At 38.4% G+C, this 20,959-nt stretch overlaps 1 protein-coding gene and 48 non-coding genes across 50 annotated transcripts; all 49 read right to left on the bottom strand.

Annotated features, from left to right (window-relative positions):
• Positions 1-248: 248 nt before the first annotated feature.
• On the bottom strand, positions 249-322 carry Trnar-ucu (transfer RNA arginine (anticodon UCU)). Its single transcript has one exon. It is a non-coding gene; the product is annotated as a tRNA-Arg (tRNA).
• A 188-nt stretch (positions 323-510) lies between these two features.
• On the bottom strand, positions 511-628 carry Trnal-caa (transfer RNA leucine (anticodon CAA)). Its single transcript has 2 exons — positions 591-628; positions 511-556 (listed from the first exon to the last, which is right to left on the bottom strand). It is a non-coding gene; the product is annotated as a tRNA-Leu (tRNA).
• A 282-nt stretch (positions 629-910) lies between these two features.
• On the bottom strand, positions 911-984 carry Trnar-ucu (transfer RNA arginine (anticodon UCU)). Its single transcript has one exon. It is a non-coding gene; the product is annotated as a tRNA-Arg (tRNA).
• Positions 985-1,171: 187 nt separating this feature from the next.
• On the bottom strand, positions 1,172-1,289 carry Trnal-caa (transfer RNA leucine (anticodon CAA)). The gene is made up of 2 exons: positions 1,252-1,289; positions 1,172-1,217 (listed from the first exon to the last, which is right to left on the bottom strand). It is a non-coding gene; the product is annotated as a tRNA-Leu (tRNA).
• A 285-nt stretch (positions 1,290-1,574) lies between these two features.
• Positions 1,575-1,648, bottom strand: Trnar-ucu (transfer RNA arginine (anticodon UCU)). The gene has a single exon. It is a non-coding gene; the product is annotated as a tRNA-Arg (tRNA).
• Positions 1,649-1,836: 188 nt separating this feature from the next.
• Trnaf-aaa (transfer RNA phenylalanine (anticodon AAA)) lies at positions 1,837-1,954 on the bottom strand. The gene is made up of 2 exons: positions 1,917-1,954; positions 1,837-1,882 (listed from the first exon to the last, which is right to left on the bottom strand). It is a non-coding gene; the product is annotated as a tRNA-Phe (tRNA).
• A 373-nt stretch (positions 1,955-2,327) lies between these two features.
• Trnar-ucu (transfer RNA arginine (anticodon UCU)) lies at positions 2,328-2,401 on the bottom strand. The gene has a single exon. It is a non-coding gene; the product is annotated as a tRNA-Arg (tRNA).
• A 188-nt stretch (positions 2,402-2,589) lies between these two features.
• Trnal-caa (transfer RNA leucine (anticodon CAA)) lies at positions 2,590-2,707 on the bottom strand. The gene is made up of 2 exons: positions 2,670-2,707; positions 2,590-2,635 (listed from the first exon to the last, which is right to left on the bottom strand). It is a non-coding gene; the product is annotated as a tRNA-Leu (tRNA).
• Positions 2,708-2,988: 281 nt separating this feature from the next.
• On the bottom strand, positions 2,989-3,062 carry Trnar-ucu (transfer RNA arginine (anticodon UCU)). Its single transcript has one exon. It is a non-coding gene; the product is annotated as a tRNA-Arg (tRNA).
• Positions 3,063-3,250: 188 nt separating this feature from the next.
• Positions 3,251-3,368, bottom strand: Trnal-caa (transfer RNA leucine (anticodon CAA)). The gene is made up of 2 exons: positions 3,331-3,368; positions 3,251-3,296 (listed from the first exon to the last, which is right to left on the bottom strand). It is a non-coding gene; the product is annotated as a tRNA-Leu (tRNA).
• A 285-nt stretch (positions 3,369-3,653) lies between these two features.
• On the bottom strand, positions 3,654-3,727 carry Trnar-ucu (transfer RNA arginine (anticodon UCU)). The gene has a single exon. It is a non-coding gene; the product is annotated as a tRNA-Arg (tRNA).
• Positions 3,728-3,915: 188 nt separating this feature from the next.
• Positions 3,916-4,033, bottom strand: Trnal-caa (transfer RNA leucine (anticodon CAA)). The gene is made up of 2 exons: positions 3,996-4,033; positions 3,916-3,961 (listed from the first exon to the last, which is right to left on the bottom strand). It is a non-coding gene; the product is annotated as a tRNA-Leu (tRNA).
• A 282-nt stretch (positions 4,034-4,315) lies between these two features.
• Trnar-ucu (transfer RNA arginine (anticodon UCU)) lies at positions 4,316-4,389 on the bottom strand. Its single transcript has one exon. It is a non-coding gene; the product is annotated as a tRNA-Arg (tRNA).
• Positions 4,390-4,577: 188 nt separating this feature from the next.
• Positions 4,578-4,695, bottom strand: Trnal-caa (transfer RNA leucine (anticodon CAA)). The gene is made up of 2 exons: positions 4,658-4,695; positions 4,578-4,623 (listed from the first exon to the last, which is right to left on the bottom strand). It is a non-coding gene; the product is annotated as a tRNA-Leu (tRNA).
• Positions 4,696-4,980: 285 nt separating this feature from the next.
• Trnar-ucu (transfer RNA arginine (anticodon UCU)) lies at positions 4,981-5,054 on the bottom strand. The gene has a single exon. It is a non-coding gene; the product is annotated as a tRNA-Arg (tRNA).
• A 188-nt stretch (positions 5,055-5,242) lies between these two features.
• On the bottom strand, positions 5,243-5,360 carry Trnal-caa (transfer RNA leucine (anticodon CAA)). Its single transcript has 2 exons — positions 5,323-5,360; positions 5,243-5,288 (listed from the first exon to the last, which is right to left on the bottom strand). It is a non-coding gene; the product is annotated as a tRNA-Leu (tRNA).
• A 281-nt stretch (positions 5,361-5,641) lies between these two features.
• Trnar-ucu (transfer RNA arginine (anticodon UCU)) lies at positions 5,642-5,715 on the bottom strand. The gene has a single exon. It is a non-coding gene; the product is annotated as a tRNA-Arg (tRNA).
• A 188-nt stretch (positions 5,716-5,903) lies between these two features.
• On the bottom strand, positions 5,904-6,021 carry Trnal-caa (transfer RNA leucine (anticodon CAA)). The gene is made up of 2 exons: positions 5,984-6,021; positions 5,904-5,949 (listed from the first exon to the last, which is right to left on the bottom strand). It is a non-coding gene; the product is annotated as a tRNA-Leu (tRNA).
• Positions 6,022-6,300: 279 nt separating this feature from the next.
• On the bottom strand, positions 6,301-6,374 carry Trnar-ucu (transfer RNA arginine (anticodon UCU)). Its single transcript has one exon. It is a non-coding gene; the product is annotated as a tRNA-Arg (tRNA).
• Positions 6,375-6,562: 188 nt separating this feature from the next.
• Trnal-caa (transfer RNA leucine (anticodon CAA)) lies at positions 6,563-6,680 on the bottom strand. Its single transcript has 2 exons — positions 6,643-6,680; positions 6,563-6,608 (listed from the first exon to the last, which is right to left on the bottom strand). It is a non-coding gene; the product is annotated as a tRNA-Leu (tRNA).
• Positions 6,681-6,961: 281 nt separating this feature from the next.
• Trnar-ucu (transfer RNA arginine (anticodon UCU)) lies at positions 6,962-7,035 on the bottom strand. The gene has a single exon. It is a non-coding gene; the product is annotated as a tRNA-Arg (tRNA).
• A 188-nt stretch (positions 7,036-7,223) lies between these two features.
• On the bottom strand, positions 7,224-7,341 carry Trnal-caa (transfer RNA leucine (anticodon CAA)). Its single transcript has 2 exons — positions 7,304-7,341; positions 7,224-7,269 (listed from the first exon to the last, which is right to left on the bottom strand). It is a non-coding gene; the product is annotated as a tRNA-Leu (tRNA).
• Positions 7,342-7,626: 285 nt separating this feature from the next.
• On the bottom strand, positions 7,627-7,700 carry Trnar-ucu (transfer RNA arginine (anticodon UCU)). The gene has a single exon. It is a non-coding gene; the product is annotated as a tRNA-Arg (tRNA).
• Positions 7,701-7,888: 188 nt separating this feature from the next.
• Trnal-caa (transfer RNA leucine (anticodon CAA)) lies at positions 7,889-8,006 on the bottom strand. Its single transcript has 2 exons — positions 7,969-8,006; positions 7,889-7,934 (listed from the first exon to the last, which is right to left on the bottom strand). It is a non-coding gene; the product is annotated as a tRNA-Leu (tRNA).
• Positions 8,007-8,288: 282 nt separating this feature from the next.
• Positions 8,289-8,362, bottom strand: Trnar-ucu (transfer RNA arginine (anticodon UCU)). The gene has a single exon. It is a non-coding gene; the product is annotated as a tRNA-Arg (tRNA).
• Positions 8,363-8,550: 188 nt separating this feature from the next.
• Positions 8,551-8,668, bottom strand: Trnal-caa (transfer RNA leucine (anticodon CAA)). The gene is made up of 2 exons: positions 8,631-8,668; positions 8,551-8,596 (listed from the first exon to the last, which is right to left on the bottom strand). It is a non-coding gene; the product is annotated as a tRNA-Leu (tRNA).
• A 281-nt stretch (positions 8,669-8,949) lies between these two features.
• On the bottom strand, positions 8,950-9,023 carry Trnar-ucu (transfer RNA arginine (anticodon UCU)). Its single transcript has one exon. It is a non-coding gene; the product is annotated as a tRNA-Arg (tRNA).
• Positions 9,024-9,211: 188 nt separating this feature from the next.
• Positions 9,212-9,329, bottom strand: Trnal-caa (transfer RNA leucine (anticodon CAA)). Its single transcript has 2 exons — positions 9,292-9,329; positions 9,212-9,257 (listed from the first exon to the last, which is right to left on the bottom strand). It is a non-coding gene; the product is annotated as a tRNA-Leu (tRNA).
• A 281-nt stretch (positions 9,330-9,610) lies between these two features.
• Positions 9,611-9,684, bottom strand: Trnar-ucu (transfer RNA arginine (anticodon UCU)). The gene has a single exon. It is a non-coding gene; the product is annotated as a tRNA-Arg (tRNA).
• Positions 9,685-9,872: 188 nt separating this feature from the next.
• Positions 9,873-9,990, bottom strand: Trnal-caa (transfer RNA leucine (anticodon CAA)). The gene is made up of 2 exons: positions 9,953-9,990; positions 9,873-9,918 (listed from the first exon to the last, which is right to left on the bottom strand). It is a non-coding gene; the product is annotated as a tRNA-Leu (tRNA).
• Positions 9,991-10,271: 281 nt separating this feature from the next.
• Trnar-ucu (transfer RNA arginine (anticodon UCU)) lies at positions 10,272-10,345 on the bottom strand. The gene has a single exon. It is a non-coding gene; the product is annotated as a tRNA-Arg (tRNA).
• A 188-nt stretch (positions 10,346-10,533) lies between these two features.
• On the bottom strand, positions 10,534-10,651 carry Trnal-caa (transfer RNA leucine (anticodon CAA)). Its single transcript has 2 exons — positions 10,614-10,651; positions 10,534-10,579 (listed from the first exon to the last, which is right to left on the bottom strand). It is a non-coding gene; the product is annotated as a tRNA-Leu (tRNA).
• Positions 10,652-10,930: 279 nt separating this feature from the next.
• Positions 10,931-11,004, bottom strand: Trnar-ucu (transfer RNA arginine (anticodon UCU)). Its single transcript has one exon. It is a non-coding gene; the product is annotated as a tRNA-Arg (tRNA).
• A 188-nt stretch (positions 11,005-11,192) lies between these two features.
• On the bottom strand, positions 11,193-11,310 carry Trnal-caa (transfer RNA leucine (anticodon CAA)). Its single transcript has 2 exons — positions 11,273-11,310; positions 11,193-11,238 (listed from the first exon to the last, which is right to left on the bottom strand). It is a non-coding gene; the product is annotated as a tRNA-Leu (tRNA).
• Positions 11,311-11,591: 281 nt separating this feature from the next.
• Trnar-ucu (transfer RNA arginine (anticodon UCU)) lies at positions 11,592-11,665 on the bottom strand. Its single transcript has one exon. It is a non-coding gene; the product is annotated as a tRNA-Arg (tRNA).
• A 188-nt stretch (positions 11,666-11,853) lies between these two features.
• Positions 11,854-11,971, bottom strand: Trnal-caa (transfer RNA leucine (anticodon CAA)). The gene is made up of 2 exons: positions 11,934-11,971; positions 11,854-11,899 (listed from the first exon to the last, which is right to left on the bottom strand). It is a non-coding gene; the product is annotated as a tRNA-Leu (tRNA).
• Positions 11,972-12,256: 285 nt separating this feature from the next.
• On the bottom strand, positions 12,257-12,330 carry Trnar-ucu (transfer RNA arginine (anticodon UCU)). Its single transcript has one exon. It is a non-coding gene; the product is annotated as a tRNA-Arg (tRNA).
• Positions 12,331-12,518: 188 nt separating this feature from the next.
• Trnal-caa (transfer RNA leucine (anticodon CAA)) lies at positions 12,519-12,636 on the bottom strand. Its single transcript has 2 exons — positions 12,599-12,636; positions 12,519-12,564 (listed from the first exon to the last, which is right to left on the bottom strand). It is a non-coding gene; the product is annotated as a tRNA-Leu (tRNA).
• A 282-nt stretch (positions 12,637-12,918) lies between these two features.
• On the bottom strand, positions 12,919-12,992 carry Trnar-ucu (transfer RNA arginine (anticodon UCU)). Its single transcript has one exon. It is a non-coding gene; the product is annotated as a tRNA-Arg (tRNA).
• A 188-nt stretch (positions 12,993-13,180) lies between these two features.
• On the bottom strand, positions 13,181-13,298 carry Trnal-caa (transfer RNA leucine (anticodon CAA)). Its single transcript has 2 exons — positions 13,261-13,298; positions 13,181-13,226 (listed from the first exon to the last, which is right to left on the bottom strand). It is a non-coding gene; the product is annotated as a tRNA-Leu (tRNA).
• A 285-nt stretch (positions 13,299-13,583) lies between these two features.
• Positions 13,584-13,657, bottom strand: Trnar-ucu (transfer RNA arginine (anticodon UCU)). Its single transcript has one exon. It is a non-coding gene; the product is annotated as a tRNA-Arg (tRNA).
• A 188-nt stretch (positions 13,658-13,845) lies between these two features.
• Positions 13,846-13,963, bottom strand: Trnal-caa (transfer RNA leucine (anticodon CAA)). The gene is made up of 2 exons: positions 13,926-13,963; positions 13,846-13,891 (listed from the first exon to the last, which is right to left on the bottom strand). It is a non-coding gene; the product is annotated as a tRNA-Leu (tRNA).
• Positions 13,964-14,244: 281 nt separating this feature from the next.
• Trnar-ucu (transfer RNA arginine (anticodon UCU)) lies at positions 14,245-14,318 on the bottom strand. Its single transcript has one exon. It is a non-coding gene; the product is annotated as a tRNA-Arg (tRNA).
• A 188-nt stretch (positions 14,319-14,506) lies between these two features.
• Positions 14,507-14,624, bottom strand: Trnal-caa (transfer RNA leucine (anticodon CAA)). The gene is made up of 2 exons: positions 14,587-14,624; positions 14,507-14,552 (listed from the first exon to the last, which is right to left on the bottom strand). It is a non-coding gene; the product is annotated as a tRNA-Leu (tRNA).
• Positions 14,625-14,903: 279 nt separating this feature from the next.
• Trnar-ucu (transfer RNA arginine (anticodon UCU)) lies at positions 14,904-14,977 on the bottom strand. Its single transcript has one exon. It is a non-coding gene; the product is annotated as a tRNA-Arg (tRNA).
• Positions 14,978-15,565: 588 nt separating this feature from the next.
• On the bottom strand, positions 15,566-15,639 carry Trnar-ucu (transfer RNA arginine (anticodon UCU)). The gene has a single exon. It is a non-coding gene; the product is annotated as a tRNA-Arg (tRNA).
• Positions 15,640-15,827: 188 nt separating this feature from the next.
• Positions 15,828-15,945, bottom strand: Trnal-caa (transfer RNA leucine (anticodon CAA)). The gene is made up of 2 exons: positions 15,908-15,945; positions 15,828-15,873 (listed from the first exon to the last, which is right to left on the bottom strand). It is a non-coding gene; the product is annotated as a tRNA-Leu (tRNA).
• A 282-nt stretch (positions 15,946-16,227) lies between these two features.
• On the bottom strand, positions 16,228-16,301 carry Trnar-ccu (transfer RNA arginine (anticodon CCU)). Its single transcript has one exon. It is a non-coding gene; the product is annotated as a tRNA-Arg (tRNA).
• A 739-nt stretch (positions 16,302-17,040) lies between these two features.
• Positions 17,041-20,608, bottom strand: LOC143465438 (uncharacterized). Of its 2 annotated transcripts, XM_076963727.1 has the most exons (4): positions 20,545-20,608; positions 20,080-20,140; positions 19,496-19,646; positions 17,041-18,135 (listed from the first exon to the last, which is right to left on the bottom strand). In XM_076963727.1, exons 3-4 carry the CDS (start codon positions 19,613-19,615, stop codon positions 17,437-17,439), a joined length of 819 nt encoding a protein of 272 aa, XP_076819842.1. In that variant the 5' UTR covers positions 19,616-19,646; positions 20,080-20,140; positions 20,545-20,608; the 3' UTR covers positions 17,041-17,436. The 2 variants fall into 2 exon arrangements, with proteins under 2 accessions (XP_076819842.1, XP_076819843.1); XM_076963728.1 differs by lacking the exon at positions 20,545-20,608 and having other exon boundaries at positions 19,496-19,670; positions 20,080-20,521.
• Positions 20,609-20,959: the final 351 nt, after the last annotated feature.

Genomic DNA, 20,959 nt, shown 5'->3' with positions numbered 1-20,959 from the left:
TACTTACCACAAAACAAGGAAAGGCTTAATTTGGAATTAATATCACGGTTGTTTTCCCACGAGGCTGTGTAAATTTCACAGATGCATGCAACGATGTTTAATCGAGGATAAACACAATGAACCAGGCCAGATTGTTTCAATGAAGATTTACTTCATACAAGACTGAGACGATGATGTTAACGGTTTGCTCAATTTTGGATGAAAACTTGTACAGTTAAGTGTTGAGCTTTAAAAAATATTAAGCCAATCATCCCTGCCGGGACTCGAACCCGGAACCTCTGGATTAGAAGTCCAGCGCGCTAATCCATTGCGCCACAGAGACAAACACATACAAACCTTTTACATTTTCACGCTTTAATAAACAATCCAGCCTAGAATATTAAAAATATGATTTAATCGAACTGTTGTTAAACTAAGACATAAGTTTCTCAATGTTCAATTTTACTATCCACTTCAATGCAATCCGACACAAAGTTAGCATATATGTGAAGTAAACGTTTCCAAAGGTAATGTCAGAAGTGGGATTCGAACCCACGCCTCCATTCGGAGACCAGAATACCCTAGAGCCGCTCAAAGCGACTAAGCCTCTGCTTGAGTCTGGCGCCTTAGACCACTCGGCCATCCTGACTTCGAAGTTTTCTATGGATATCCTTTGTAAAAATACTTACTACAAAACAAGGAAAGGCTTAATTTGGCATTAATATCACGGTTGTTTTTCCTCGAGGCTGTGTAAATTTCACAAATGCATGCAACGATGTTTAATCGAGGATAAACACAATGAACCAGGCCAGATTGTTTCATTGAAGATTTACTTCATACAAGACTGAGACGATGATGTTAACGGTTTGCTCAATTTTGGATGAAAACTTGTACAATTAAGTGATGGGCTTTGAAAAATTATTAAGCCAATCATCCCTGCCGGGACTCGAACCCGGAACCTCTGGATTAGAAGTCCAGCCCGCTAATCCATTGCGAAACAGAGACAAACACATACCAACCTTTTACATTTTCACACTTTAATAAACAATCCAGGCTAGAATATTAAAAATATGATTTAATCGAACTGTTATTGAAATAAGACAAAAGTTTCTCAATGTTCATTTTTACTATCCACTTTAATGCAATCCGACACAAAGTTAGCACATATGTGAAGTAAAACTTTCCAAAGTAATGTCAGAAATGGGATTCGAACCCACGCCTCCATTCGGAGACCAGAACACCCTAGAGCCGCACAAAGCGACTAAGCCTCTGCTTGAGTCTGGCGCCTTAGACCACTCGGCATTCCTGACTTCGATGTTTTCTATGTATCTCCGTTGTTAAAATACTTACCACAAAACAAGGAAAGGGCTTAATTTGGCATTAACATCCCGGTTGGTTTTTCCTCGTGGCAGTGGCAGTGATTCAAAGATGCATGCAACGATGTTTAATCGAGGATAAACACAATGAACCAGGCCAGATTGTTTCATTGAAGATTTACTTCATACAAGACTGAGACGATGATGTTAACGGTTTGCTCAATTTTGGATGAAAACTTGTACAATTAAGTGATGGGCTTTAAAAAATAATAAGCCAATCATCCCTGCCGGGACTCGAACCCGGGACCTCTCGATTAGAAGTCCAGCGCGCTAATCCATTGCGCCACAGAGACAAACACATACCAACCTTTTACATTTTCATGCTTTAAAAAACAATCCAGGCTAGAATATTAAAAATATGATTTAATCGAACTGTTGTTGAACTAAGACATAAGTTTCTCAATGTTCAATTTTACTATCCACTTCAATGCAATCGGACACAAAGTTAGCATAATTGTGAAGTAAAAGTTTCCAAAGTTAATGTCAGAAGTGGGATTCGAACCCACGCCTCCATTCGGAGACCAGAACAAACTAGAGCTGCAAAAAGCGACTAAGCCTCTGCTTTAGTGTGGCGCCTTAGACCACTCGGCCATCCTGACTTCGATGTTTTCTATTGATCTCCGTTGTTAAAATACTTACCACAAAAGAAGGAAAAGGCTTAATTTGGCATTATTTGGCTTAATTTGATCTCCGTTGTTAACTTGATCTCCGTTGTTAAAATACTTACCACAAAAGAAGGAAAAGGCTTAACTTGGCATTAACATCACGGTTGGTTTTTCCTCGTGGCAGTGGCAGTGATTCAAAGATGCATGCAACAATGTTTAATCGAGGATAAACACAATGAACCAGGCCAGATTGTTTCATTGAAGATTTATTTCATACAAGACTGAGACGATGATGTTAACGGTTTGCTCAATTTTGGATGAAAACTTGTACAATTAAGTGATGGGCTTTAAAATATATTAAGCCAATCATCCCTGCCGGGACTCGAACCCGGGACCTCTGGATTAGAAGTCCAGCGCGCTAATCCATTGCGCCACAGAGACAAACACATACCAACCTTTTACATTTTCATGCTTTAAAAAACAATCCAGGCTAGAATATTAAAAATATGATTTAATCGAACTGTTGTTGAACTAAGACATAAGTTTCTCAATGTTCAATTTTACTATCCACTTCAATGCAATCCGACACAAAGTTAGCATATATGTGAAGTAAAAGTTTCCAAAGGTAATGTCAGAAGTGGGATTCGAACCCACGCCTTCACTCGGAGACCAGAACACCCTAGAGCCGCACAAAGCGACTAAGCCTTTGCTTGAGTCTGGCGCCTTAGACCACTCGGCCAACCTGACTTCGATGTTTTCTATGTATCTCCGTTGTTAAAATACTTACCACAAAACAAGGAAAGGCTTAATTTGGAATTAATATCACGGTTGTTTTCCCACGAGGCTGTGTAAATTTCACAGATGCATGCAACGATGTTTAATCGAGGATAAACACAATGAACCAGGCCAGATTGTTTCAATGAAGATTTACTTCATACAAGACTGAGACGAGGATGTTAACGGTTTGCTCAATTTTGGATGAAAATTTGTACAGTTAAGTGTTGAGCTTTAAAAAATGATAAGTCAATCATCCCTGCCGGGACTCGAACTCGGAACCTCTGGATTAGAAGTCCAGCGCGCTAATCCATTGCGCCACAGAGACAAACACATACCAACCTTTTACATTTTCACACTTTAATAAACAATCCAGCCTAGAATATTAAAAATATGATTTAATCGAACTGTTGTTGAACTAAGACATAAGTTTCTCAATGTTCAATTTTACTATCCACTTCAATGCAATCCGACACAAAGTTAGCATATATGTAAAGTAAAAGTTTCCAAAGGTAATGTCAGAAGTGGGATTCGAACCCACGCCTCCATTCGGAGACCAGAACACCCTAGAGCCGCACAAAGCGACTAAGCCTCTGCTTGAGTCTGGCGCTTTAGACCACTCGGCCATCCTGACTTCGATGTTTTCTATGTATCTCCGTTGTTAAAATACTTACCACAAAAGAAGGAAAAGGCTTAATTTGGCATTAATATCACGGTTGGTTTTTCCTCGTGGCAGTGGCAGTGATTCACAGATGCATGCAAAGATGTTTAATCGAGGATAAACACAATGAACCAGGCCAGATTGTTTCATTGAAGATTTACTTCATACAAGACTGAGACGATGATGTTAACGGTTTGCGCAATTTTGGATGAAAACTTGTACAGTTAAGTGTTGAGCTTTAAAAAATATTAAGCCAATCATCCCTGCCGGGACTCGAACCCGGAACCTCTGGATTAGAAGTCCAGCGCGCTAATCCATTGCGCCACAGAGACAAACACATACAAACCTTTTACATTTTCACGCTTTAATAAACAATCCAGCCTAGAATATTAAAAATATGATTTAATCGAACTGTTGTTAAACTAAGACATAAGTTTCTCAATGTTCAATTTTACTATCCACTTCAATGCAATCCGACACAAAGTTAGCATATATGTGAAGTAAAAATTTCCAAAGGTAATGTCAGAAGTGGGATTCGAACCCACGCCTCCATTCGGAGACCAGAACAAACTAGAGCCGCACAAAGCGACTAAGCCTCTGCTTGAGTGTGGCGCCTTAGACCACTCGGCCAACCTGACTTCGATGTTTTCTATTGATCTCCGTTGTTAAAATACTTACCACAAAAGAAGGAAAAGGCTTAATTTGGCATTCATATCACGGTTGTTTTGCCTCGAGGCTGTGTAAATTTCACAAATGCATGCAACGATGTTTAATCGAGGATAAACACAATAAACCAGGCCAGATTGTTTCATTGAAGATTTACTTCATACAAGACTGAGACGATGATGTTAACGGTTTGCTCAATTTTGGATGAAAACTTGTACAATTAAGTGATGAGCTTTAAAAAGTATTAAGCCAATCAACCCTGCCGGGACTCGAACCCGGAACCTCTGGATTAGAAGTCCAGCGCGCTAATCCATTGCGCCACAGAGACAAACACATACCAACCTTTTACATTTTCACACTTTAATAAACAATCCTGCCTAGAATATTAAAAATATGATTTAATCGAACTGTTGTTGAACTAAGACATAAGTTTCTCAATGTTCAATTTTACTATCCACTTCAATGCAATCCGACACAAAGTTAGCATATATGTGAAGTAAAAGTTTCCAAAGGTAATGTCAGAAGTGGGATTCGAACCCACGCCTCCATTCGGAGACCAGAACACCCTAGAGCCGCACAAAGCGACTAAGCCTCTGCTTGAGTCTGGCGCCTTAGACCACTCGGCCATCCTGACTTCGATGTTTTCTATTGATCTCCTTTGTTAAAATACTTACCACAAAACAAGGAAAAGGCTTAATTTGGCATTAATATCACGGTTGGTTTTTCCTCGTGGCAGTGGCAGTGATTCACAGATGCATGCAAGGATGTTTAATCGAGGATAAACACAATGAACCAGGCTAGATTGTTTCATTGAAGATTTACTTCATACAAGACTGAGACGATGATGTTAACGGTTTGCGCAATTTTGGATAAAAACTTGTACAATTAAGTGATGAGCTTTAAAAAGTTTTAAGCCTATCATCCCTGCCGGGACTCGAACCCGGGACCTCTGGATTAGAAGTCCAGCGCGCTAATCCATTGCGCCACAGAGACAAACACATACCAACCTTTTACTTTTTCACGCTTTAAAAAACAATCCAGGCTAGAATATTAAAAATATGATTTAATCGAACTGTTGTTGAACTAAGACATAAGTTTCTCAATGTTCAATTTTACTATCCACTTCAATGCAATCCGACACAAAGTTAGCATATATGTGAAGTAAAAGTTTCCAAAGGTAATGTCAGAAGTGGGATTCGAACCCACGCCTCAATTCGGAGACCAGAACACCCTAGAGCCGCACAAAGCGACTAAGCCTCTGCTTGAGTCTGGCGCCTTAGACCACTCGGCCATCCTGACTTCGATGTTTTCTATGTATCTCCGTTGTTAAAATACTTACCACAAAACAAGGAAAGGCTTAATTTGGAATTAATATCACGGTTGTTTTCCCACGAGGCTGTGTAAATTTCACAGATGCATGCAACGATGTTTAATCGAGGATAAACACAATGAACCAGGCCAGATTGTTTCAATGAAGATTTACTTCATACAAGACTGAGACGATGATGTTAACGGTTTGCTCAATTTTGGATGAAAATTTGTACTGTTAAGTGTTGAGCTTTAAAAAATAATAAGTCAATCATCCCTGCCGGGACTCGAACCCGGGACCTCTGGATTAGAAGTCCAGCGCGCTAATCCATTGCGCCACAGAGACAAACACATACAAACCTTTTACATTTTTACGCTTTAAAAAACAATCCAGGCTAGAATATTAAAAATATGATTTAATCGAACTGTTGTTGAACTAAGACATAAGTTTCTCAATGTTCAATTTTATTATCCACTTCAATGCAATCCGACACAAAGTTAGCATATATGTGAAGTAAAAGTTTCCAAAGGTAATGTCAAAAGTGGGATTCGAACCCACGCCTCCATTCGGAGACCAGAACACCCTAGAGCCGCTCAAAGCGACTAAGCCTCTGCTTGAGTCTGGCGCCTTAGACCACTCGGCCATCCTGACTTCGATGTTTTCTATTGATCTCCGTTGTTAAAATACTTACCACAAAACAAGGAAAAGGCTTAATTTGGAATTAATATCACGGTTGGTTTTTCCTCGTGGCAGTGGTTCACAGATGCATGCAACGATGTTTAATCGAGGATAAACACAATGAACCAGGCCAGATTGTTTCATTGAAGATTTACTTCATACAAGACTGAGACAATGATGTTAACGGTTTGCTCAATTTTGGATGAAAACTTGTACAATTAAGTGATGAGCTTTAAAAAGTATTAAGCCAATCATCCCTGCCGGGACTCGAACCCGGGACCTCTGGATTAGAAGTCCAGCGCGCTAATCCATTGCGCCACAGAGACAAACACATACCAACCTTTTACTTTTTCACGCTTTAAAAAACAATCCAGGCTAGAATATTAAAAATATGATTTAATCGAACTGTTGTTGAACTAAGACATCAGTTTCTCAATGTTCAATTTTATTATCCACTTCAATGCAATCCGACACAAAGTTAGCATATATGTGAAGTAAAAGTTTCCAAAGGTAATGTCAGAAGTGGGATTCGAACCCACGCCTCCATTCGGAGACCAGAACACCCTAGAGCCGCTCAAAGCGACTAAGCCTCTGCTTGAGTCTGGCGCCTTAGACCACTCCGCCATCCTGACTTCGATGTTTTCTATTGATCTCCGTTGTTAAAATACTTACCACAAAACAAGGAAAGGCTTAATTTGGAATTAATATCACGGTTGTTTTCCCACGAGGCTGTGTAAATTTCACAGATGCATGCAACAATGTTTAATCGAGGATAAACACAATGAACCAGGCCAGATTGTTTCAATGAACATTTACTTCATACAAGACTGAGACGATGATGTTAACGGTTTGCTCAATTTTGGATGAAAACTTGTACAGTTAAGTGATGAGCTTTAAAAAATAATAAGCCAATCATCCCTGCCGGGACTCGAACCCGGAACCTCTGGATTAGAAGTCCAGCGCGCTAATCCATTGCGCCACAGAGACAAACACATACCAACCTTTTACTTTTTCACGCTTTAATAAACAATCCAGGCTAGAATATTAAAAATATGATTTAATCGAACTGTTGTTGAACTAAGACATAAGTTTCTCAATGTTCAATTTTACTATCCACTTCAATGCAATCCGACACAAAGTTAGCATATATGTAAAGTAAAAGTTTCCAAAGGTAATGTCAGAAGTGGGATTCGAACCCACGCCTCCATTCGGAGACCAGAACACCCTAGAGCCGCACAAAGCGACTAAGCCTCTGCTTGAGTCTGGCGCTTTAGACCACTCGGCCATCCTGACTTCGATGTTTTCTATGTATCTCCGTTGTTAAAATACTTACCACAAAAGAAGGAAAAGGCTTAATTTGGCATTAATATCACGGTTGGTTTTTCCTCGTGGCAGTGGCAGTGATTCACAGATGCATGCAAAGATGTTTAATCGAGGATAAACACAATGAACCAGGCCAGATTGTTTCATTGAAGATTTACTTCATACAAGACTGAGACGATGATGTTAACGGTTTGCGCAATTTTGGATGAAAACTTGTACAGTTAAGTGTTGAGCTTTAAAAAATATTAAGCCAATCATCCCTGCCGGGACTCGAACCCGGAACCTCTGGATTAGAAGTCCAGCTCGCTAATCCATTGCGCCACAGAGACAAACACATACAAACCTTTTACATTTTCACGCTTTAATAAACAATCCAGCCTAGAATATTAAAAATATGATTTAATCGAACTGTTGTTAAACTAAGACATAAGTTTCTCAATGTTCAATTTTACTATCCACTTCAATGCAATCCGACACAAAGTTAGCATATATGTGAAGTAAAAATTTCCAAAGGTAATGTCAGAAGTGGGATTCGAACCCACGCCTCCATTCGGAGACCAGAACAAACTAGAGCCGCACAAAGCGACTAAGCCTCTGCTTGAGTGTGGCGCCTTAGACCACTCGGCCAACCTGACTTCGATGTTTTCTATTGATCTCCGTTGTTAAAATACTTACCACAAAAGAAGGAAAAGGCTTAATTTGGCATTAATATCACGGTTGTTTTGCCTCGAGGCTGTGTAAATTTCACAAATGCATGCAACGATGTTTAATCGAGGATAAACACAATAAACCAGGCCAGATTGTTTCATTGAAGATTTACTTCATACAAGACTGAGACGATGATGTTAACGGTTTGCTCAATTTTGGATGAAAACTTGTACAATTAAGTGATGAGCTTTAAAAAGTATTAAGCCAATCAACCCTGCCGGGACTCGAACCCGGAACCTCTGGATTAGAAGTCCAGCGCGCTAATCCATTGCGCCACAGAGACAAACACATACCAACCTTTTACATTTTCACACTTTAATAAACAATCCTGCCTAGAATATTAAAAATATGATTTAATCGAACTGTTGTTGAACTAAGACATAAGTTTCTCAATGTTCAATTTTACTATCCACTTCAATGCAATCCGACACAAAGTTAGCATATATGTGAAGTAAAAGTTTCCAAAGGTAATGTCAGAAGTGGGATTCGAACCCACGCCTCCATTCGGAGACCAGAACACCCTAGAGCCGCACAAAGCGACTAAGCCTCTGCTTGAGTCTGGCGCCTTAGACCACTCGGCCATCCTGACTTCGATGTTTTCTATGGATATCCGTTGTTAAAATACTTACTACAAAACAAGGAAAGGCTTTATTTGGAATTAATATCACGGTTGTTTTTTCTCAAGGCTGTGTAAATTTCACAAATGCATGCAACGATGTTTAATCGAGGATAAACACAATGAACCAGGCCAGATTTTTTCATTGAAGATCTACTTCATACAAGACTGAGACGATGATGTTAACGGTTTGCTCAATTTTGGATGAAAACTTGTACAATTAAGTGATGAGCTTTAAAAAATATTAAGCCAATCATCCCTGCCGGGACTCGAACCCGGAACCTCTGGATTAGAAGTCCAGCGCGCTAATCCATTGCGCCACAGAGACAAACACATACAAACCTTTTACATTTTCACGCTTTAAAAAACAATCCAGGCTAGAATATTAAAAATATGATTTAATCGAACTGTTGTTGAACTAAGACATAAGTTTCTCAATGTTCAATTTTACTATCCACTTCAATGCAATTCGACACAAAGTTAGCATATATGTGAAGTAAAAGTTTCCAAAGGTAATGTCAGAAGTGGGATTCGAACCCACGCCTCAATTCGGAGACCAGAACACCCTAGAGCCGCACAAAGCGACTAAGCCTCTGCTTGAGTCTGGCTCCTTAGACCATTCGGCCATCCTGACTTCGATGTTTTCTATTGATCTCCGTTGTTAAAATACTTACCACAAAACAAGGAAAGGCTTAATTTGGAATTAATATCACGGTTGTTTTCCCACGAGGCTGTGTAAATTTCACAGATGCATGCAACGATGTTTAATCGAGGATAAACACAATGAACCAGGCCAGATTGTTTCAATGAAGATTTACTTCATACAAGACTGAGACGATGATGTTAACGGTTTGCTCAATTTTGGATGAAAACTTGTACAATTAAGTGATGAGCTTTAAAAAAGATTAAGCCAATCATCCCTGCCGGGACTCGAACCGGAAACCTCTGGATTAGAAGTCCAGCGCGCTAATCCATTGCGCCACAGAGACAAACACATACCAACCTTTTACTTTTTCACGCTTTAAAAAACAATCCAGGCTAGAATATTGAAAATATGATTTAATCGAACTGTTGTTGAACTAAGACATAAGTTTCTCAATGTTCAATTTTATTATCCACTTCAATGCAATCCGACACAAAGTTAGCATATATGTGAAGTAAAAGTTTCCAAAGGTAATGTCAGAAGTGGGATTCGAACCCACGCCTCCATTCGGAGACCAGAACACCCTAGAGCCGCTCAAAGCGACTAAGCCTCTGCTTGAGTCTGGCGCCTTAGACCACTCGGCCATCCTGACTTCGATGTTTTCTATGTATCTCCGTTGTTAAAATACTTACCACAAAACAAGGAAAGGCTTAATTTGGAATTAATATCACGGTTGTTTTCCCACGAGGCTGTGTAAATTTCACAGATGCATGCAACGATGTTTAATCGAGGATAAACACAATGAACCAGGCCAGATTGTTTCAATGAAGATTTACTTCATACAAGACTGAGACGATGATGTTAACGGTTTGCTCAATTTTGGATGAAAATTTGTACTGTTAAGTGTTGAGCTTTAAAAAATAATAAGTCAATCATCCCTGCCGGGACTCGAACCCGGGACCTCTGGATTAGAAGTCCAGCGCGCTAATCCATTGCGCCACAGAGACAAACACATACAAACCTTTTACATTTTTACGCTTTAAAAAACAATCCAGGCTAGAATATTAAAAATATGATTTAATCGAACTGTTGTTGAACTAAGACATAAGTTTCTCAATGTTCAATTTTATTATCCACTTCAATGCAATCCGACACAAAGTTAGCATATATGTGAAGTAAAAGTTTCCAAAGGTAATGTCAGAAGTGGGATTCGAACCCACGCCTCCATTCGGAGACCAGAACACCCTAGAGCCGCTCGAAGCGACTAAGCTTCTGCTTGAGTCTGGCGCCTTAGACCACTCGGCCATCCTGACTTCGATGTTTTCTATTGATCTCCGTTGTTAAAATACTTACCACAAAACAAGGAAAAGGCTTAATTTGGAATTAATATCACGGTTGGTTTTTCCTCGTGGCAGTGGTTCACAGATGCATGCAACGATGTTTAATCGAGGATAAACACAATGAACCAGGCCAGATTGTTTCATTGAAGATTTACTTCATACAAGACTGAGACAATGATGTTAACGGTTTGCTCAATTTTGGATGAAAACTTGTACAATTAAGTGATGAGCTTTAAAAAGTATTAAGCCAATCATCCCTGCCGGGACTCGAACCCGGGACCTCTGGATTAGAAGTCCAGCGCGCTAATCCATTGCGCCACAGAGACAAACACATACCAACCTTTTACTTTTTCACGCTTTAAAAAACAATCCAGGCTAGAATATTAAAAATATGATTTAATCGAACTGTTGTTGAACTAAGACATCAGTTTCTCAATGTTCAATTTTATTATCCACTTCAATGCAATCCGACACAAAGTTAGCATATATGTGAAGTAAAAGTTTCCAAAGGTAATGTCAGAAGTGGGATTCGAACCCACGCCTCCATTCGGAGACCAGAACACCCTAGAGCCGCTCAAAGCGACTAAGCCTCTGCTTGAGTCTGGCGCCTTAGACCACTCCGCCATCCTGACTTCGATGTTTTCTATTGATCTCCGTTGTTAAAATACTTACCACAAAACAAGGAAAGGCTTAATTTGGAATTAATATCACGGTTGTTTTCCCACGAGGCTGTGTAAATTTCACAGATGCATGCAACAATGTTTAATCGAGGATAAACACAATGAACCAGGCCAGATTGTTTCAATGAACATTTACTTCATACAAGACTGAGACGATGATGTTAACGGTTTGCTCAATTTTGGATGAAAACTTGTACAGTTAAGTGATGAGCTTTAAAAAATAATAAGCCAATCATCCCTGCCGGGACTCGAACCCGGAACCTCTGGATTAGAAGTCCAGCGCGCTAATCCATTGCGCCACAGAGACAAACACATACCAACCTTTTACTTTTTCACGCTTTAATAAACAATCCAGGCTAGAATATTAAAAATATGATTTAATCGAACTGTTGTTGAACTAAGACATAAGTTTCTCAATGTTCAATTTTACTATCCACTTCAATGCAATCCGACACAAAGTTAGCATATATGTAAAGTAAAAGTTTCCAAAGGTAATGTCAGAAGTGGGATTCGAACCCACGCCTCCATTCGGAGACCAGAACACCCTAGAGCCGCACAAAGCGACTAAGCCTCTGCTTGAGTCTGGCGCTTTAGACCACTCGGCCATCCTGACTTCGATGTTTTCTATGTATCTCCGTTGTTAAAATACTTACCACAAAAGAAGGAAAAGGCTTAATTTGGCATTAATATCACGGTTGGTTTTTCCTCGTGGCAGTGGCAGTGATTCACAGATGCATGCAAAGATGTTTAATCGAGGATAAACACAATGAACCAGGCCAGATTGTTTCATTGAAGATTTACTTCATACAAGACTGAGACGATGATGTTAACGGTTTGCGCAATTTTGGATGAAAACTTGTACAGTTAAGTGTTGAGCTTTAAAAAATATTAAGCCAATCATCCCTGCCGGGACTCGAACCCGGAACCTCTGGATTAGAAGTCCAGCGCGCTAATCCATTGCGCCACAGAGACAAACACATACAAACCTTTTACATTTTCACGCTTTAATAAACAATCCAGCCTAGAATATTAAAAATATGATTTAATCGAACTGTTGTTAAACTAAGACATAAGTTTTTCAATGTTCAATTTTACTATCCACTTCAATGCAATCCGACACAAAGTTAGCATATATGTGAAGTAAAAATTTCCAAAGGTAATGTCAGAAGTGGGATTCGAACCCACGCCTCCATTCGGAGACCAGAACAAACTAGAGCCGCACAAAGCGACTAAGCCTCTGCTTGAGTGTGGCGCCTTAGACCACTCGGCCAACCTGACTTCGATGTTTTCTATTGATCTCCGTTGTTAAAATACTTACCACAAAAGAAGGAAAAGGCTTAATTTGGCATTAATATCACGGTTGTTTTGCCTCGAGGCTGTGTAAATTTCACAAATGCATGCAACGATGTTTAATCGAGGATAAACACAATAAACCAGGCCAGATTGTTTCATTGAAGATTTACTTCATACAAGACTGAGACGATGATGTTAACGGTTTGCTCAATTTTGGATGAAAACTTGTACAATTAAGTGATGAGCTTTAAAAAGTATTAAGCCAATCAACCCTGCCGGGACTCGAACCCGGAACCTCTGGATTAGAAGTCCAGCGCGCTAATCCATTGCGCCACAGAGACAAACACATACCAACCTTTTACATTTTCACACTTTAATAAACAATCCTGCCTAGAATATTAAAAATATGATTTAATCGAACTGTTGTTGAACTAAGACATAAGTTTCTCAATGTTCAATTTTACTATCCACTTCAATGCAATCCGACACAAAGTTAGCATATATGTGAAGTAAAAGTTTCCAAAGGTAATGTCAGAAGTGGGATTCGAACCCACGCCTCCATTCGGAGACCAGAACACCCTAGAGCCGCACAAAGCGACTAAGCCTCTGCTTGAGTCTGGCGCCTTAGACCACTCGGCCATCCTGACTTCGATGTTTTCTATTGATCTCCTTTGTTAAAATACTTACCACAAAACAAGGAAAAGGCTTAATTTGGCATTAATATCACGGTTGGTTTTTCCTCGTGGCAGTGGCAGTGATTCACAGATGCATGCAAGGATGTTTAATCGAGGATAAACACAATGAACCAGGCTAGATTATTTCATTGAAGATTTACTTCATACAAGACTGAGACAATGATGTTAACGGTTTGCGCAATTTTGGATAAAAACTTGTACAATTAAGTGATGAGCTTTAAAAAGTTTTAAGCTTATCATCCCTGCCGGGACTCGAACCCGGGACCTCTGGATTAGAAGTCCAGCGCGCTAATCCATTGCGCCACAGAGACAAACACATACCAACCTTTTACTTTTTCACGCTTTAAAAAACAATCCAGGCTAGAATATTGAAAATATGATTTAATCGAACTGTTGTTGAACTAAGACATAAGTTTCTCAATGTTCAATTTTATTATCCACTTCAATGCAATCCGACACAAAGTTAGCATATATGTGAAGTAAAAGTTTCCAAAGGTAATGTCAGAAGTGGGATTCGAACCCACGCCTCCATTCGGAGACCAGAACACCCTAGAGCCGCTCAAAGCGACTAAGCCTCTGCTTGAGTCTGGCGCCTTAGACCACTCGGCCATCCTGACTTCGATGTTTTCTATGTATCTCCGTTGTTAAAATACTTACCACAAAAGAAGGAAAGGCTTAATTTGGAATTAATATCACGGTTGTTTTCCCACGAGGCTGTGTAAATTTCACAGATGCATGCAACGATGTTTAATCGAGGATAAACACAATGAACCAGGCCAGATTGTTTCAATGAAGATTTACTTCATACAAGACTGAGACGATGATGTTAACGGTTTGCTCAATTTTGGATGAAAATTTGTACTGTTAAGTGTTGAGCTTTAAAAAATAATAAGTCAATCATCCCTGCCGGGACTCGAACCCGGGACCTCTGGATTAGAAGTCCAGCGCGCTAATCCATTGCGCCACAGAGACAAACACATACAAACCTTTTACATTTTTACGCTTTAAAAAACAATCCAGGCTAGAATATTAAAAATATGATTTAATCGAACTGTTGTTGAACTAAGACATAAGTTTCTCAATGTTCAATTTTATTATCCACTTCAATGCAATCCGACACAAAGTTAGCATATATGTGAAGTAAAAGTTTCCAAAGGTAATGTCAGAAGTGGGATTCGAACCCACGCCTCCATTCGGAGACCAGAACACCCTAGAGCCGCTCAAAGCGACTAAGCCTCTGCTTGAGTCTGGCGCCTTAGACCACTCGGCCATCCTGACTTCGATGTTTTCTATTGATCTCCGTTGTTAAAATACTTACCACAAAACAAGCAAAAGGCTTAATTTGGAATTAATATCACGGTTGGTTTTTCCTCGTGGCAGTGGTTCACAGATGCATGCAACGATGTTTAATCGAGGATAAACACAATGAACCAGGCCAGATTGTTTCATTGAAGATTTACTTCATACAAGACTGAGACAATGATGTTAACGGTTTGCTCAATTTTGGATGAAAACTTGTACAGTTAAGTGATGAGCTTTAAAAAATAATAAGCCAATCATCCCTGCCGGGACTCGAACCCGGAACCTCTGGATTAGAAGTCCAGCGCGCTAATCCATTGCGCCACAGAGACAAACACATACCAACCTTTTACTTTTTCACGCTTTAATAAACAATCCAGCCTAGAATATTAAAAATATGATTTAATCGAACTGTTGTTGAACTAAGACATAAGTTTCTCAATGTTCAATTTTACTATCCACTTCAATGCAATTCGACACAAAGTTAGCATATATGTGAAGTAAAAGTTTCCAAAGGTAATGTCAGAAATGGGATTCGAACCCACGCCTCCATTCGGAGACCAGAACACCCTAGAGCCGCTCAAAGCGACTAAGCCTCTGCTTGAGTCTGGCTCCTTAGACCAGTCGGCCATCCTGACTTCGATGTTTTCCTTGGATCTCCGTTGTTAAAATACTTACCACAAAACAAGGAAAAGGCTTAATTTGGAATTAATATCACGGTTGTTTTCCCTCGAGGCTGTGCAAATTTCACAGATGCATGCAACGATGTTTAATCGAGGATAAACACAATGAACCAGGCCAGATTGTTTCAATGAACATTTACTTCATACAAGACTGAGACGATGATGTTAACGGTTTGCTCAATTTTGGATGAAAACTTGTACAGTTAAGTGTTGAGCTTTAAAAAATAATAAGCCAATCATCCCTGCCGGGACTCGAATCCGGAACCTCTGGATTAGAAGTCCAGCGCGCTAATCCATTGTGCAACAGAGACAAACACATACCAACCTTTTACATTTTCAAACTTTAATAAACAATCCAGCCTAGAATATTAAAATTATGATTTAATCGAACTGTTGTTGAACTAAGACATAAGTTTCTCAATGTTCAATTTTACTATCCACTTCAATGCAATCCGACACAAAGTTAGCATAAATGTGAAGTAAAACTTTCCAAAGACAATATCAGAAGTGGGATTCGAACCCACGCCTCCATTCGGAGACCAGAACTCCCTAGAGACGCTCAAAGCGACTTAGCCTCTGCTTGAGTCTGGCGCCTTAGACCACTCGGCCATCCTGACTTCGATGCTTTTCATGGATCTCCCTTTTTAGAATACTTACCACAAAACCAGGAAAAGGCTTAATTTAAAACTAATATCACAGTTGCTTTTTCTCGTGGCTGTGTAAATTTCACAGATGCATGCAACGACGTTTAATCCAGGATAAATACAACGAACCAGGCCAGATTGTTTCATTCAAGATTTACTTTATGCAAGATGTAAAGGATGATGTTAACGGTTAGCTCAATTTAGGATAAAAATATGTACAGTTAAGTGATAAGATTTTAAAAATGTTAAGCCAATCATCCCTGCCGGGACTCGAACCCGGAACCTCTGGATTAGGAGTCCAGCGCGCTATTCCATTGCGCCACAGAGATAAACTCACACCAAAACCGTTACATTTTCACGCTTTAATAAACAATCCAACTTGGAAAAGCTAAAAAAGTTACTTGATCGGACTGTTGTTGAACTAAGACGTAATTTTCTCAATGTTCAATTTTGCCATCCGATTCAATTTCGATTCAATCCGATAAAAAATTTGCATTTGTATTAATTAAAAATTTCCAAACTTACTGTCAGAAGTGGAATTCGAACCCACGGTTCTTTTCGGAAACCATAACACCCTATTTCCTCCAGATATGCCAGAACACCGTGTATAGAATGTATATTTATCTTAGCATGACAGGTGGCCACCGGTCGACTGTATGAATGGAAACTGATTCAACCGTAAACATTATCCTTGCTCATCAGTCATTTATTTTAATCGTTGTTTTCTTAATCTAACTGACTTAGCTTATGTTAACTTCACTGCTGTTTCTTAGTTGTGTCTTCTCTTCAACGTGTGCCCGCCTATCCGAAAATATGCAGCTGTCGGCGTGATAGTACTCTTAATTTTAGTTTATATTTGTACAACGCTGTATATATATGCTTATATTTGTTATATATATTTATATATGTTATATATATATATATATTTGTTTTGTTATATGTATTTATATTTGTACAATGCATGTATACTTTGAAGTTGCTACATCATTAAACTATGCTTAAAGCTTTTGGTAGTTTTTTATATGATTTGTTTTCATGGTAGACCAGCGTTCTTCAACAACGTTCAAATCATGGAATCTTTGATTTTATTGTCAGGAAATGTCACAAAATTTGTCGCAAAATTGAAGAAAGAAATGACGAATAACTGTTGCGAAAAAAATGATGTTTAATATTTTGCTTTGGTCAATGATTAAATATGTAGTTTATACTTGTCACATTATTTGCCATATATTTCAAAGACAAAGACAAGAAAACTAGTACAAAGAAAACAGCATTCTACCTTAAATTGTAAATGAAGCTATGTTTACCAATAAAATGAATCAGGCTAAGGACAAAACATTAATTTGCTTCTTAACTTCATGCTGGATGCCAAACATTTGAGATGATAACACTGCGTAAAACTTCAAAAATGATTTGTTTTTGTCAATACTCTTCTTGTTAACAACAGTACATTTATCCTGATTTCTATTTTTCGGTATTACATAAAACCTGGTTATGGCTTTCATAACTGGTGTGTGGGACAGCACCAGCATTACAATTTTGCATCGACTGTTCCGGCATCGGCATTTGATGTCCGTTATGAATATTCACGTCAGTATATGTCGAAGAGTTTACATTTGCAGCATTAGGTAAATATGTATTTGGATCAGTCTGGTAAATATAGCTGGATCCACTAACTGAAACAGCTTGGTTAATATGATTCGGTCTAGGAGCTGCAACATCATGGTTGATATAACTCGATCCAGGAGCTTGTTCCGGTCCATTAGGCAAAGATACGCCAAAGTTGCCAATCGGGGTATTTGCATTACTGTGTCCATTACTGTATGCCGTCATCCTGGTTTGCGATTCATGACTGTAGTAACCATTCCAGGGGTTGTATGTGCCGCAAGAGGGAACTGCCTGTGTGTAATATCCCGGCCCAGAAGCGTTAATTGGATTGTTAACTTTCTTCATAGAAACTGGCTTCTTTCTCCGAGGCCGATATTTATACCCTGGGTGTTTTTTCATATGTTGTTCTCGCAGGCGTTTCGCCTCCTCAACGTAGGGACGTTTTTCAGCTGCGGAAAGCTTTTTCCATTTTGCCCCTAGTCGTTTAGATATTTCCGAATTGTGCATTTTCGGGTTTTTTTGGGATATTTTCCGTCTTTCTTCGCGAGACCAAACCTGAAAAAAGACACAATAGGATTCATTCAAGGTTCAAAATTTAAGACTTTGCTGCTGCTGTTCAAAACTTACCTAAAGCGCAATGAAATAAACCTCGTTTTGAACATTCTACATCGTCGTTTAGGTAGTTATGAGTAAGTTTGAGAGAAAGTGATCTTTTAATTGTTCATTACCAGTTTAATCGTTTGTAACTGGGTGGCAGGTGTTTCAGTGTTTGGTCCACATTGTATGGGCGTTCGCATATGGGACAATGCCGCCTTCAACCAAGACTGTCAACACTGCTGCAACGGGCACATTAATAGCATAAACTTTCTAGTAAATTCAACGATTGGTAAAAAACAACGAGCATGTTCATCTTTTTAGTTCCCTAAGGTGATACTTGACGATTCCATGATCGCTTATACGTTTCGGAAAATATAATCAAAAGAACCACAACTGCCTCAATGCAAACAAGATGGCGACGAGACATTTTCTTGGCATAAACTTAGGGAACTAAATAACACTAAAAATTGCCGTATCACTAAGAATCGTTTTAGTTTTTTTTTGATTAATTTCCGAGTGTTTTTTAAACCGAACCGACAATGTTTATTTTTCCTACGTTATATGGGAAACGAAGTACCAAAAAATATTGATATACTTCATCAATCATTTCTATTCATCAGCTATCTTAAATCATGTTACTGCGATGGGATGGAATAAAACATAACGAGAAACAGTCTGATAGGCGGAAGTTATAAATTGAGACTATACGTATGGGAACTAGACATGAAAGATGTTGTAGATTATTGAAAAATAGTAATAAGAAAAATAAAAACACAATGGAATGAAATGAGTGTATGACGGAAAATGACGAAAACCGATTTTCACTTTTAGTTTAAGTAGTCATTGGAGTGATTTATTTTAAACATAAAGTTATTGATGACACTGTACATGGCGGCCTAGCCTAGCCTAGCGTAGCCTATCAGTTACTACATCTGGATCGCAATTATGCGACCTGGATTCGATACCCAGTTGCTTTATCGCTGTAATACACTCGAGCAAAATATGAACGACGCTTGCTCCTGTTCATTTTAAAATTCGAGCATCACATTTTCCGTTAAAATTGTTCTTGAAACGGTATATCTATGCATAGAGTCATGGACTATGCGCTTTGAGCAATGCTTTAAAAAATCTATTTGCAGAATGAGAATTTAATGAGAGAAATAACATTTCTTTGCGGCAAAATCACCTTATCGGTTTAAAATAATGATCCATGACAAGGATGGGCATTAGTGGTGAAATACTTACATTATATATTTACATAGGAAATATACAGGATTACATGTAGAAAATAAATTATAAGAAATCTTTATTTTCTCACCATAAAAGCATTCATCGGCCTTTTGATTCGCGGTTGTGTTTGTACAACTCTTTCATTATTTGCTGGATGAAGGCCATGGTTCGGGTTGAAGTTAGAACCGGAGGCATGATTGTTATACATCTTTTACCACTGTAGCAACAGATAGATATTTCTAAAAAAAATTTATCTTTTAAACCTGTGAAAAATATAATTTTCCTGTTAACATAACGACCTCAAAAAACGATGGTAAATAAATAAACTTAAACAAGCTCAGGCAGCAAATAGCTTAACAACCCAACTCGTGTATAGATTCTAAGTACTTGCTCATAGAATTGGTTAAAATCGTAAAATCTTCTACTGGCAAAAAAATCTTAAATTAATTTTCTTGATTTTTTTGTGCTATGCAACATGTATACATTTTCCTTCAAACTTTTTCAACAAATTACACCCACATAGACAAATAGATTTATATAACTATAAAAAAGAGACTTTTTATAAAATAAATATTTTTCCGAAAAGAGGATTATTCGCTTTCATACTAATGACTTAATTAAAGTACTGATGTACTTATATACCATATAGCTTAGTGATATATACATACTTACCAATATTAAATATTAGTCAAAAAAATTTAAGTCCAGTAAAATGTGTCACTCGTCGCAATATCTGTAACAAATACAAATGACGTCAATTTTTGTTTTATTTTTCTCGTCTGTATATTAAGCAATAATTTCACTCCACTAAACCACTAAACTTTACTATGTACATAGAATTTTAAAATATCCGAAACATGTCAATCATTTTGTGTGTAATAAAATAGTATTATGATAATCCCCGCTGTAGTTGTATTAATTACTAAAGTTTGGTACATTAAATCAGTTTTGACCCTAACCAAGTATATCTATAACAATATGGATTAACAATTTTAAATTGATTGTTTAGCAATAACAATTCATTAGTCAGTTTAAATCATCACAATTCTACAAAACATTTTCAATATGAAACAACGAACGGGAAAACTGCAAATGAAGTTCCTAATGTGACACTACTTTTATTAGACTGACCCTTACCTATTCATAAAAAACTTTACTTTAACGTCCTGTCCTGTCACTATGGTACTGGCTGCTCGCCTAGTTCTAACTTGGAAATAGAGGAAATCAGGCGACCGTTAAAATGCGAAAAAGAGCCGCTGGTAACCCGCTATTAAAGAACAAAGGATAGCTCCTATGCATGGAGCTCCTTCGAAATGACACAGATAAAAGACAATAGCACACTTCGCATTCTGTTGACTCTTTATCAGTTATAACGTTAGCCGCAAGCTTTCGAATTAAGTATCGCATGGATATAATTGCGGGCAGCTTTGTAAACCAGCTGCAAATGCAAATTAAGCCTTTTCGTTTTTAAACCTTACTATAAAATTAATTTGAATTTTTTTGTCGTTGTCGTCGATTATACTGGTTCCAAACCCGATACCATGATAATACC

This window comes from Clavelina lepadiformis, chromosome 7 (assembly GCF_947623445.1).
Source record: "Clavelina lepadiformis chromosome 7, kaClaLepa1.1, whole genome shotgun sequence".
Classification (NCBI taxonomy): domain Eukaryota; kingdom Metazoa; phylum Chordata; class Ascidiacea; order Aplousobranchia; family Clavelinidae; genus Clavelina; species Clavelina lepadiformis.
Note: the sequence above shows the minus strand (reverse complement) of the source record. Positions and strands in the feature narration are given on the sequence as shown.